At 39.2% G+C, this 14,107-nt stretch overlaps 1 protein-coding gene across 1 annotated transcript in view; it reads left to right on the forward strand.

Moving 5' to 3' along the window:
- The first annotated feature begins 472 nt into the window (after positions 1-472).
- SHISAL2B (shisa like 2B) overlaps positions 473-14,107 on the forward strand; it is a 30,119-nt gene continuing 16,484 nt past the window's right edge. The window contains exons 1-2 of the mRNA XM_007952851.1: positions 473-663; positions 9,667-9,824. Of these exons, the coding sequence (XP_007951042.1) occupies positions 473-663; positions 9,667-9,824 (349 nt within the window). The remainder of the gene's footprint in view (positions 664-9,666; positions 9,825-14,107) is intronic.

Below are 14,107 nucleotides of genomic sequence, written 5' to 3' on the forward strand. Positions count from 1 at the left end.
TGGAACCTGCCTGCCCTGTCCCAGGGCAAACAGAACTGCAACTTTGGCTCCATCTGCCCCGATTGTAAACATGTCCTATACCTCCACTTTTTCCCTCCAGTGAAATCTCTTTCTGGCATGGCGTGGGAACAGCTAAGGTGGTTGATGAAGTGAGGGAAAGGGGAGGGGAGGGAGGAGAGCACGAAGAAGCCAGACGCAGGGAGCCAGGGAAGAGGTACCGGGCCGAGACGGGCAGACAAAAGGACCACTCAGTAGCGAGAGGGAGAAGCGACAGTAAAGCGACCGTACACCATGTGGGCAGGGGGAGGAGGGAGAGCAGAGAGGGGACACGAAGGCTGAACGCCCAAGCAGCTGACCCCAGATCTCGAAAGACGAGCTGGGGCAGAGGGCTCTGTAGGCGCTGGGGGTGCAGGACTCTTGTGTCGGAGGGCAAATCCCGGGCGTCACCAGCCCCTGTCCGTAGCCGTCCGCGATGAACGAGGCCAGTCGAGTCTGTACTGGCTACTACAGCCTGAACCACAGCTTCGTGGAGGCTTTCCAGTGTCCCCGGAGCGGCGACGGGGCCGCGCTGCTTTTCTGCTGTGGCTTCGCAGACCTCAAGTACTGCTGCAGCGAGCCGGGCAGCTACTTCCCCTACAAGCACAGCTACATGTGGAGCCTGAGGTGGGCAGGGCGGGGAGAGGCTGGGAGAAGAGCTGGAGCCCCGCAGGGGGCAGCCGGCCGAGCAAGGGATCTGGGCCAGCGACGAGCGAGCCCGCGACCCCCCGGAACTAGTCCCTTCTTCTGAGAAACCTCGCCTCGGGGATCGGGGCTGTGGCTGCCAGAGGTAACCCAGGCTGTGAATCTGCCAGGTGACCTGAGGCGAGAAGCGCGGGAGGAACGTGGGCTCTGCGCCTTGGGCGCACACCAGGCGCTCAGGGCTGGCCTTATTCAGTTCACCTCCTAGTGGGAGTGGAGTCCTCTCGGTTCTCGCCCGGGAACCAGACAGAGGAACGTGGCGGCTTTTCGGGAAGAGAGAGAAGCTACATGCAGAAAACTTGAAAGGAGGTTTTAGTTTTCTTTTTGGCTCTTTTGGGCACTTGGTGTATTTGAATAGAAAGCGGCTCCTTTAGCCACATTAAGGCATTAACCAAGAACAGAGTGTTTTAAGTCTCTCTGGTATTGAAGATTTGGCCGTATTCTTTAAATTATCAGCAAGGGGTGTGTGTCCGTCTGTCTGTCTGTCTGGGTAAGTGTGTGCATACAGATGTGTGCGCGCGTGAGGTTTATAATTTACCCTTTCCAGATGTTTTGACATTGACCCTGAACCTAAGAACCTAATAAAAGAGAGACCCACTGAGCTGTTGAGCCTTTCCAACTTCTGACCCATTTGTCCGTTGCTGAAAAGTGAAGACTTTCCAAGGCGTAGTCTTTCTGGTCTTTTTTTCCTAAGTGGGAATTTTATTTACTCGAACTAGACTACTAAACACAAAGTCAGCTTTTCAAACCCACCAGCCACTCCGCAGGAGGAAGATGAAGCTATCTGCTTCCCTAAAGATTTAAAGCTTTGGAAACCCAAGGGGGGGGGGGTCACTGTGAGTCGGAATCAACTCGATGGCAGTGGGTTTTTTAGTGTTTATATCAACAATTTAGTAATAAAGCGCTTTTACACCCTATCCACCCTAAATGACTGCCAATTTTGAATTTTTTTTTTTTTTTTTCATTTTGCCTAGTTAATGAATGGAGCACCAAGATTGTAACAAAGAACCCTACCTCCACCTTAAATTGTCTCTTACAAAACTAAGTTAGGTCTGGAAAAGTGAAAAATACTGCCTGCAAGAGAAGACTATTGTTTACTCTAGCATGATCCAAAATTTGGCACACATGCCAAATCTACAGCATATAGACTTTTAAAATCATGTCTTGAAGCAATGAAATACACTTTTCTATATTCTAAGCTTCAAAAAGTCTCAAAAGGAGTACTCACATATCAGTAAGCTCAACTCACAAAGTTCTATTGTGCTGGAGTGGGACAAAATGTTGGGAAAAAATGACAAGTTATCCTTGAGTTTAGTGGATTATTTGGGGAAGAAATCTGTATTGCACTGGCATATTATCTGGACTTTGAAAAAGTAATATAGTAATTCTGCTGAGTCTTTGGAGGTGTTAATAATTGTAGCAGCGCCTCCAATGGACACTGGCAACTCATAAGTCAAACCCAATTGGAAAAGTGCCTGATATTCTCAGATCCCCAAATAGCTCCAAAGTGACAAGCAGCAGAAAATATAAAACCTTCCCAAAATTTATGAAGGGGCATAAGAGTGAACAGCATGCTGGAGTCTTCATTTAGCACTGACAAAATGGACCATTTATTGTTTCTGGGAAATATAAATATCATATCAACTGAAGGTGTCAGTTAGCAACGTTAAACCTGGGGTTCTTGTGTGTTATTGTACTCTAAGAATACAATGGGGAGACAAATTTATTAGAGCTTCATCTCACTCATATTGTTTGGTTTTCACCCCTAATTTAATATAGTCAAACTGAGAAAAATATTCAGGAGTCGCTAGCATGTGTTCTGAGATTTTGCAGCTGCTGGAGCTACCACGAGGGAAGTGAAATTCCTAATTAGGGAAATTGCTGCATTAATGTGGCAACAGTTTTAGACCCTCTCTCGGGGCTTGGAAAATAATTGTTGTATGGTGCTTCAAGGAAAGAATAATATTTCTCCTTCTGTCAAGCTCACCTCCATCTTTCTCCTCTTAAAAATCTCAAACCCTTATGGTTTCCTTTGGAATCCTTCTCCAGCACCATGCTCCAGGAAAACAATGCTTATTGCGTAGGGCTATGCATGAATAGATATTCCATAAAAATGTTTTGAAATGTATATTTTAAGAGACCCATAGAGCTCCTTGTTTATCTAGAATGTATACCCAGAGTTCTCCACACATAAAGCAAAGTTTCTATAAAGTGGAACTGTGTCACTGAAATAGTTTGTCATGATTATGACATGCATGAGCATAAACTCACTCCAAGTTTTTGTTTTGCCTAGTCCAATTTTTTCAATTGTGTCCATTAAAAGGCCATAATATATATATTGAATTGAATTCAACTGATATTTACACTTTGCATATTTCGTAACAATTGGGTTCCCATTTTGGGGAATTTTTCCAGATGTCTCATCTCCTATCTGGCTTATGCAATAGATTATATTAAGCGGATTACTTTCCATGCATCTCATGGTTAGGTGTCCTCAGTTCTGACTCAAAGTGACAGAATGAAGCACTGCCCAGTCCTATGTCATCCCGACAATACCTCACAATCATTGCTGTGCTTTAGCCCATTGTTGCAACCACTGGGTCAGTCTATCTCATTGACAGTTTTCCTCTTTCTCACTGATCCTATACTTTTCTAAGTATGATACCCTTCTTCAGGGACTGGTCCCTCCTGATAACATGTCTACAAGTATGAGAGATGAAATCTCACCATCTTTGCTTCTAAGGAACATTCTAGCTGTATTTCTTTCTAGATAAATTTGTTCATTCTGGCAACATGATATAGTCCTTTTTTTTTTTTGCCAACATCATAATTCAAAGGCATCAATTCTTCTTTGGTCTTCCTTATTCATTGCCCAGCATATGACGTGATTGAAAATACCATGGCTTTAGTCTGGTGCACCTTCATCCTTTTACAGTCTACAAAATTGAGCAGCTTTGATGCAAACAAGCACAAAAGAAGAGTTTCCAGACAGATTCTACTCTTTAGAAGATTGTGTATCAAATGAAAGTAAACTTCATGTTTAAGTATATAAACTATATGCTGACTCCAGTCATAAGATTTTAGCTTTTTATTGTGATTTGGATGAAAGTTTACAGAGCAACTTAGTTTTCCATTTAGCAATTCACACACATTTTGTTTTATGACATTGATTGCAGTCCCTATAATGTAACAAAACTCTTCCCACTTCCTTCCTGTGTTTCTTGTTTCCTTTGGTCCTTCTTTTCCTACCCATTCCTGCCAGATGAGCTTTATACCTGGGAAAGTGCTACTCTTTTGGTCTTGTGTGGTTGGTTTTTCTAAGATGTACCTCCCTGGCATTATTGTTCACCTTATAGGCCTCTCTGTTTGGCTAAAAGTTGAGCCATAGGGTTAAGTTCAGCTCCAGGCTTCAAGGATAACTAAGGTCCATAGTCTTAGGGGTTCCACCAGTCTCTATCAGACAAGTAAGCCTGGTCTTTTTGTGATTTTGAGGTTTTTTTCCGTATTTTTCCCCCACTCTATCTAAGACCTTCTATTATGATCCCTTTCAGAGTGGTTGTTTGGTGGTAGCTGAACACTATTTAGTACTTCTGGTCATAGGGTGGTAGAGTCTGAGGTTCACGTGGTCCATTAGTCCTTTGCACTTTCTCTTTTATTTATTTATCTTTAAGTTTATTGTTCTTTGGGTGCAAATTTACAAATCAAATTTGTTTTACATTCAACAGTTCATGCACATTTGATTTCACACTTCAATTTCCATCCTTAACCCTAACAAACTCTCCCCTCACTACTGTCCCTGTGACTACTCCCTCCCTGTCCCCTTCTTAACCATGCATTCCTGTCTGTCCAGCTTTCGCTCTATATGAATGCTGCCTCTCTGGTGTCTCATGGCTGATTGCTCTAAAGGGTGCATCTCCCCAGAGTAGGCGAGTGCATCACCCAGGGGTAGGGTGTTCTGTGCATAGGTCTTCCTACTGTTGGAATGAGAGCCAATCCATGGGAGTAAGCCCATTTCTAGGCCTGAAGGGTAACCCAGGGCTGTAGTCTTGGGGATTCCACCAGACTCTATCCAACCAGTAATTCTGGTCATTTTTGTATTTTTGAATTTTATTCCACATTTTTCCTTCCACTCTATCTGGGATCTTCAGTTTTGATCTCTTTCCAAGTGATTGGCATACATAGCCAGGCACCATCTAGTTCTTCTGGTCTTGGGGTTGTGAAGGTTGAGATCCTTGTGGTCCATCTTATCTTTGGACTAATTTTTTCCAGATGCCTTTAATTTTGTTCACTCTTCTTTGACTTAGACAAGAGGAGATCAATAGCTGCATCTTCATCCTTGATTTTCTATCTTCTTTGCTCCAGATGGTGAGAGACCATTAGCTGCACCTTAGATGACTACTCTAAGCTTTTGAGACCCCAGTCACTACTCACCAACATAGGATATAGAACATTTTCTTTGTGGACTATGTTATGTCAATGGACCCAAGACTATGGTCCAGAACTTCAAGGTTCAGCAACTCATTTCAAACAACTCAACAGTTGTTTTGCTATGGATAAGAAGTTTTCATAACTTTGCCCCCTAATGCTCTTCTATTTTCATAGATATATTTGCAGCACATATGAATACATATATAGAAATATCCTCTGTCAAATCTATATATATATTCTTGGGTGTGGTCCCATTTGCCTTACCACACCTGTTCATTTTGCATATCTATTTATGTATCAACTCATAGATTATTGTTATTACTGTTATTACAGGATTGTGTATGTAGTAGTACTTACCTCTGTTGCCTTTAATTCTTGTATTTCTCCTAGTATCTTCCTTTGTCTTGATCATTTTATGCTGACCTCCCCTTTACTGCATACTGCCTTTCCTTTCACCCAAGTTAATATGTATCTACCCTCTGTTGTTGTTGTTAAGTGCCATCAAGTCATCTCCAACTTATACCGACCCTTTGTATAGCATAACAAAGCACTGCCCTGTCCTGCACCATCCTTACAATCCTTGCTATGCTTGAGCCCATTGTTGCAGCCACTGTGCCAATCCATCTTGTTGAAGTTCTTCCCTTTTTTCTCTGACCCTCCATCTTAGCAAGCATGATATTCTTCTGCAGGGAATGATCCCTCCTGAGCACATAACCAAAGTAGGTGAGATAAAGTCTGGCCATTCCTGCTGCTAAGGGGCATTCTGGCTGTACTTTTTCCAGCATAGATTTGTTTGTTCTGGCAAACTAAAACTCCAAACTCACTGCCATCAAGTCGATTCCAACTCTCTTTGGGTTTCCGAGGCAATAAAACTTTATGGAAGTAGGTTGCCCAGTCTTCCTCCCATGGAGTGGCTGGTGGGTTTGAACCACCAACCTTCTGGTTAGCAGTCAAATGCCTTAGGCATTATGCCACCAAAGTATGTAGTATTTTCAGTATTCTTTGCCAACACCACAATTTAAAAGTGTCAATTCTTCTTTGGTCTTCCTTATTCAGTGTCCAGCTTTCACATGCACATAAGGCAATTGAAAATACCATGGCTTGGGTTAGGCACACTTTAGTCTTCAGAGTGACATGTTAGCTCTTCAGCACTTTAAATAGGTGTTTTGCATCAGATTTGCCTAGTGCAATATGATGTCTGATTTCTTGACTGCTGCTTCCATGAATGTTGACTGGATCCAAGTAAAATGAAATCCTTGACAACAGTCAATCTTTCTCCATTTATCGTGATGTTGCTTATTGGTCCAGTTGTGAGGATTTTTGTTTTATTTATGTGGAGGTGTAATTCATACTGAAGACTGTAGTCTTTGATCTTCATCAGTAAATGCTTCAAGTCATCTTCACTTTCAGCAAGCAAGATTGTGTCATCTGCACATTGCAGGCTGTTAATGAGTTTTCCTCCAATCCTGATACTGCATTCTTGTTCATATAATCCAGTTTATCAGATTATTTGCTCAGCATACAGATTGAATAAATATGGTGAAATGATACAACCCTGATACATAACTTTCCTGACTTTAAACCATGCAGTATCAACTTGCTCTGTTTGAATTACTGTCTCTTGGTCTATGTAGAGGTTCCTCATGAGCATAATTAAGTGCTCTGGAATTTCATTCTTCAAAATGTTGTTCATAATTTGTTATGATCCATATAGTTGAGTGTGTTTTTATAGTCAGTAAATATCTTTCTGGTATTGTATTCTTTCAATCAAGATCCATCTGACATCAGCAATGATATCCCTCACTCCCTATCCTCTTCTGAGCCTGGGCTTGAACTTCTAGAAGTTCCAGGTCTATGTACTCCTGCAACTGTTATTGAATTATTTTCAGCAAAATTTTATTTGTGTGTGATATTAATGATAATGGCCAATAATTTCCACATTCTGTTGGGACACCTTTCTTTGGTGTGGACACAAATATGAATCTCTTCTAGTCAGTTGGCCAAGTAGCTGTCTTCCAAATTTCTTGGTACCAAATTTCTTAGTATAAAGTAACCACCTCTTGAGCTGCATCCATTTGTTGAAACATCTCAGTGGGTGTTCTGTAGTTCCTGGAGCTTTGTTTTTTGCCAGTGCTTTCAGTGCAGCTTGGATTTCTTTCTTCTGGATCATCAGTTCTTGATCATATGCTACCTCCTGAAATGGTAGAATGTTGGCCAATTTTTTTTGGTACACCAGCTCAGTGTGTTCCTTCTATCTTATTTTGATGTTCCTGTATCATTCAATATTTTGCCAATATATTCCTTCAATATTATAGCTTGAGACTTGAATTTTTTTCTTCAGTTGTTTCAGCCGAACCAGTCCTTCCCATATGATTGTCTAACTTCAGGTCTTTGTGCATTTCATTATAGTACTTTACTTTACTTTGTCTTCTTGAGTCTTCCTTTGAAATCTTTTTTCAGCTCTTTTATTTCATCATTTCTTCCTATCCATGAGCATAATATAGTCTTCTATTTGTATAGGTCTCCTTTGGGGTTAATTCTTAAGTACTTCATCTGTTGGGTGGCTTTTGTAAATGATACTGTTTTCCTGATTTCCTTTTCAGAGATCTCTTTGTTAGTGTTAAGGAATCAGATTGATTTTTGTATGTTTATCTTGTACCTTGCCACTTTCCTGACTTCTTTTATTAGTTTCAGTAGTCTTTTTGTTGAGTCTCTGGGATTTTCATGTATAGGATCATATCATCTGCAAATAGAGATAATTTTACTTTTTCTTTGCCAAACTGGATGCCTTTTATTTCCCTTTTGCCTTATTGTTCTGGTTAGGACTTCTAATACAATATCAAATGGGAGTGATGATAAGAGCATCCTTGTTTAGTTTCCATTTGCAAGGAGAGTGCTTTCAATCTCTCCTCATTGAGACTAATCTTGTCCATTGGTTTTGTGTGTATACCCTTAATTATGTTGAGGAATTTCCTGTCTATTCCTATTTTGTTGAGCATTTTTGTCAGTAATGGGTGTTGGATGTAGTCCTGAGGTTACTCAGTGTTCACTTGCATGCAGGTTGGTAGAACTGGGCTGACATTCTTAAACTGATTACAAGAATCTCTGAAAGTATGACTTCATGTGGGTGGCTAGGAGGCAATCTCTAAATTGCAGGGGTGATTTATCTTCTGAAGTGAAGGGTAAGTGGATTGGGCTTAGCTTTTGATTTTTAGTTGTTTTTCTTCCTCCCAAAGTAATGATGATCCTAGTACCTCTGGTCAAATTCTCCCTTCCTTCCCTTCTGATACAAGTGAGGACCCTAATCCCTGGGAGATAGCAGAAGCCTAAAGGCAAACTAGAAATGTAGTGAGGAATGATACATGAATGATAATGAAGAATGATATATGACTGATAATGGAGAATGATATGTAAGAAGACAATGATTCATGTGCCGGTTACTATAGGTAGATCAATCAGCAGTCAGTTATTATTTACTTCAATTTAAAGAACATTTATTACAAGCTAATCATTCTATTAAACACTTTAAAGAAGTGTGCAAAATACTATGAGAAAGTCAACAGAAATAAGTATGCTTGAGAGGCTGAAATCTCATTATATATATTTTTACACATACACACACATACATATTGTTCAAGAAGTAGAGTGTTTAAGTTTGAAAATTGGTCTTTCAAGATAATTCTCTTTTTTCCAACTTCCTTTCCCACTTAATAGTATTAAGTTCACAAGTTTATAAAAACTATATTATTCTTCAGTGATTAGCTTTATTAGTAACTGCATCAGAGGGAATTATTAAAACATGATCATTTTTTCTGTGAGTAACTGATAAAATCAGATACACATTTTATTTTCAGAGAATAGTGCAAAGGTTTCTTTCTTAAGAAACCTTTGAAAGCCAGAAGCCATTTATATTATGTTCTTTTAGAAAGTAGAAACTCACACTGAACATAAACTTTATATAAATTTCATACTTTTTTTAATTTTTAAAATTTGAATATTCTCTTCCTTTGTGATTGTTGTGTTTTTGTGTACCAGTGAATGCTATCTTCCATATTTATCTCCAGTTCTACATTGCTGGTAAACATTTGCTTCACCACTTTTGCAGAAGGAAATTTTTTTTTTTCATTTGTTATTGGAGAGCCTGAACTTTCCTTCTAAAGTATATTCATAATAGAAGTTTACTTGAATACAATGTCTTTGAACTATCTCTAGAGAATCATGTGACATTTTACTTGTAGTATACATTCATATGGTCTCCCATACTCATATTAACATATAGAGTTAAAAGACACTAAAACTTATGCAGAAAATATAAGAATTTGATAGTAGAAAAAGATGAGCAATAGATTTTAACCATACAATATTTATGCTAAAATATAATCTGGTTATGATTGATTAAGAACAAGAATTAATATTTCAAACTCTTCTTTAGTTTATTTGCAAATCTCTTGTGTGACAGTTATACTCAATGTTTTGTCTTTTTTTTTTTTTTTTCCTTAGCATTGGTGCCCTGATTGGACTGGGAATTGCTGCCCTTGTTTTACTTGCTTTTGTCATCAGTGTCTGCGTCCTTTGCTATTTATTTCTGTATACAAAGCCTCAAAGATTAGACACTGGCCTTAAACTTCAACACATAGAAGCTTCTTCCGTTAAAGAAGGTAATCAGTATCTATTATTTGTAACCAATTATCTGTATTCTATCCAAAAGAATAATCTGTACCTGGGTACTAGATCATAGTGTTAACAAGGAATGCTTTTTAAAATTCAATTTATTATGTGTCTTTGTAAAATTTCACATTGAATCAGGACTTAATGATGGAATACCTTAGAGAAATTGTGCCCAAGAAACAATAGGAGCATGATATAAATGGCCTCAGGAAAAATAAACTATTGGTGTCATAAATCCACTTTCATCCATTTATGTCCCATTCAGTTGTAAAGGTTCTATCCTTTTGGAATTTTTAAAGCTTGATTTTGGGTGAAGCCATAGAAATAAAATAGAGGGTCAAAACATCTGACAATTCTCAATGTTGCCCTGCTCTCAACTGGTTAGTTACTGGTCAGGTAAGAATTTATGTGTGTGCCTACTATATGCAGAATTCTGTGGAGGTACAAATAATTCAGAGGCATATAAAAAATAGGAAAATAAATAGAAGACAGTTTTTGTTCTTTTCTAGATTTCATGCTAGTTAAAATATGGGGTGTATGTACGTGTGTGTGTGTATGTGCAGTGTGACTATGGAAAAAAAAGAAATTTTTAGGTATGTTTTGTGAAACTGCATCTCATTATTACTTCAGTTATAAAGTGCTATACAGTTGCTAATTGTTGCCATTATCAAACTCAACCAGAAAGAATTGTTAAAATGTAAGTGAACATACATTTCTATTTTGGTGCCCTAGTGGCCCAATAGTTAAGCACTTGGCTGCTACCTGGAAGGTGGGCAGAATTGACTTGACAGCACACACAACACAAATTTCTGTTAGTGTGTTAAAAAACAGTAGTCATGAATTTTAATTTGAGAGACATATATAATTAGAATAATACACAAGTGCTCACTGGCTTTTTGTTTAAAAAGAAAATTAAAACTTTGTTTTAAAAAAATGAAAAAAATCCCTGCCCATTATGTTCTGTGTCAGCTAGATCCTAAGCTAATGTTTATGGAGTACATGCTCTGACACCACAGCACATATGCTGCTACTGCTTTATTGCATGAGCTCCACTTTCCTTCTCTGGAGAGAAGCTCTCTCTCAGAGTGTGTCCTTTATTACAGAGCAAGGAGCAAAGATCCCTTTGGAGTTCTCTTTCATGGAGACTGCATGGCCCAACTGACAGGTTGTTAACTAGTGTAAATTTAGTCAAAATGGCTTAGACCCAGTTTCTCTATAGACAAAGTGAAGCAGTGAATTAGTGATGATCAAATAGTCACATCATAAAATTAACTTTTTGTCTCAGTTGCTTAGATAATTTAAAGTAGCAGCTCTTAAAATTTACTGTGCATAAGAATAACGTAGGGAGCTTGTTAAAAACACAAATTCCAGAATCAGACCCTCTGGGGATGCAGAGGGGAATCTGCATTTTTAAACAAGAAGCTCATCTTCCAGCTTCTGCCCTTGCGCCCCTGCTGTCTATTTGCCACAGAACCGTCAGAGTGAGCCTGTTGTTTTAAAACCTAAGTCAGGTCATGTCATCCTTCAGCTCAAAACTCTGATGGCTTCCTGTCTTTCTCAGTGAAAAAGAAAGTCTTTACTGTGTCCTACGAGGACCTTCATGGTTTGCCCTCTCCTCCTTTATTTCTCTCATCTCATGACCTCATCTCCTCATCACACTGGCCTCTTTGCTGTTCCTTGAAACCTGCTTCAGGGCACATGCTCTTCCCTCAGATATCTGCATGACTTGTACCTTTATTTTCTTTAAAGCTTTACTCAGTAGTCACCTTCCCAGGAAATTATTCCCTGGTCACCATATGTACATTTTTAACTCCTGTTCAATATTTCATATCTTTGTCCTGCTTTACTTTGCTCCTGAGCATTTACCACTAACATATATTTTACTTATCTATTGTCTAACTTTCCTCCACCTCAACAGGAAAATAAATTCCATGAAAGTACAAATTTTTATCTCATTTCTTCACTACTAGATCTTCAGTGCCTAGAACACTTAATAAATATTTGTTGAGTAAATTGAATGGAGGAGCACTGTACCTCTATGGTAAGTGATCAAAGATCATATTTTGAGAAATACTGACTTAAACTACCATCACCACTACAATCTTCAAGTAATTATTGAGATCCTCCTCTATACAAAAATGCTATATGAAAATGATTTTGCCTGATTATTTCAAAGACTTGCTCCAAAATTTTATTTTGTATTGGTTCTGAGAATCTAACAACAGAATCCAAGTCCTGTAATCTTACTACTGTTGAGCTAGAGACTCATTGTCTTAGTTACTTACTGCTGCTGTAACACAAAATCACACACACACAGACTAAAAAAACTCACTGTGATCAAATCGATCCTGACTTAAGGCAACACTATACCACAAGTTGTTATTAGGTGCCGTCGAGTTATCTCCGATTCATGGTGACCCTATGCACAGCAGAACAAAACACTGCCAGTTCCATGCTAGCTCCACAATCCTTGCGATACTTGAGCCCATCGCCGCAGCCACTGTGTCAATCCATCTTATTGAGAGCCTTCTCCTCTTTCTTAGACCCTCCACCTTACCAAGCATGACATCATTCTTCAGGGAATGGTCCCTTCTGATAACATGACCAAAGTAGGTGAGACAAAGTCTGGCCTTTCTCGCTTCCAAAGAGCATTTCAGCTGCACTTCCTCCAGGACAGATCTGTTAGTTGTTTTAGCAGTCCACGGTACTTTGAGTATTCTTCACCAGCACCACAAATCAAAAGCATCAACTCTTCTTCAGTCTTCCTTATTCATCATCCAGCTCTCACATGCATATGAGGCAATTGAAAATATCATGGCTTGTGTCAGATCTACCTTTGTCTTCAAGGAGATATCCTTGCTCCTCAGCACTTGAAAGAGGTCCTTTGCAGCCAATTTGCCCAGTTCTATATGTTGTTTAATGTCCTGACTGCTGCTTCCATTGGTGTTGATTGTAGAACCAAGCAAGTAAAGTCCTTGACAACTTCAATCTTTTCTCCATTTGTCATATTGCTGCTTATAGGTCCAGTTGTGAGGATTTTTGTTTTCTTTATATTGAGATGTAATCCATACTTCAGACTGTATTCTTCAATCTTCATCAGTAAGTGCTTCAAATCATCCTCACTTTCAGCAAGTAAAGTTGTTCATCAGCGTATCTCAGGTTGTTAATGATTTTTCCTCCAATCCTGGTGCCTCATTCTTCATATAGTCCTGCTTCTTGGATTATTTGCTCAGCATGCAGATTGAAAAAGTATGGTGAAAGGATACAACCCTGGTGCACTCCCTTCTTGATTTTAAACCATGCAGTGCCCCTTGTTGTGTTCGAACCACAGACTCCTGGTCTACATACAGGTTCCTCATGAGTACAATTAAGTGTTCTGGAATTCTTGTTCCTCTCAATGTTACCCATAATTTGTTATGATCCACACAATCAAATGCTTTGGCACAGTCAATAAAACACAAGTAAACATCTTTCTGGTATTCTTTACTTTGAGCCAAGATCCATCTGACATCAGCAATGATATCCCTCATTCCACATCCACATCAAAAGAATCCAGCTTGCATTTCTGGAAGTTCTCTGTCAATATATTGCTGCAACCATTTTTGAATTGTCTTCAGTAAGACTTTACTTGCATGCAACATTAAAGATATTGTTTGATAATTTCCACATTCGGTGGGATCACCTTTCTTTGAAATGGGTACAAATATGAATCTCTTCCAGTTGGTTGGCCATGCTGTTGTCTTCCAAATCTCTTGGCATAGCTGAGTGAGTGCCTCCAGCTCATCATTGTTTGTTAAAACATTTCAGGGGGTGTTCCATCAATTCCTGGAGCCTTGTTCTTTGCCAATTCCTTCAGTGCAGCTTCAATTTCTTCCTTCAATATCATTGTTTCTTGATAATATGCCACCTTCTGAAATGGATGAAGATCGACCAGTTCTTTTTGGTACAGTGACTGTGTAGTCCTTCCATCTTCTTTTGATGCTTCCTGCATCATTCAATATTTTGCCCATAAAATCGTACAATATTGCAACTAGAGGCTTAAATTTTTTCCTCAGTTCTTTCAGCTTGAGAAATGCCAAGTGTGTTCTTCCCTTTTGGTTTTCTAACTCCAGGTTTTTGCACATTTCATTATAGCAATTGGCTCAGTCTGCTTGAGCTGCTCTTTGAAATCTTCTGTTTCGCTCTTTTATCTTGTCATTTCTTCCATTTGCTTTAGCTACTCTTTCCTCAAGGGCAAGTTTCAGAGTCTCTTCTGACATCCATTTTGGTCTTT

The sequence above is a fragment of the Orycteropus afer genome, unplaced genomic scaffold (assembly GCF_000298275.1).
Source record: "Orycteropus afer afer isolate SDZICR_OR568_19922 unplaced genomic scaffold, OryAfe1.0 scaffold00362, whole genome shotgun sequence".
Lineage (NCBI taxonomy): Eukaryota > Metazoa > Chordata > Mammalia > Tubulidentata > Orycteropodidae > Orycteropus > Orycteropus afer.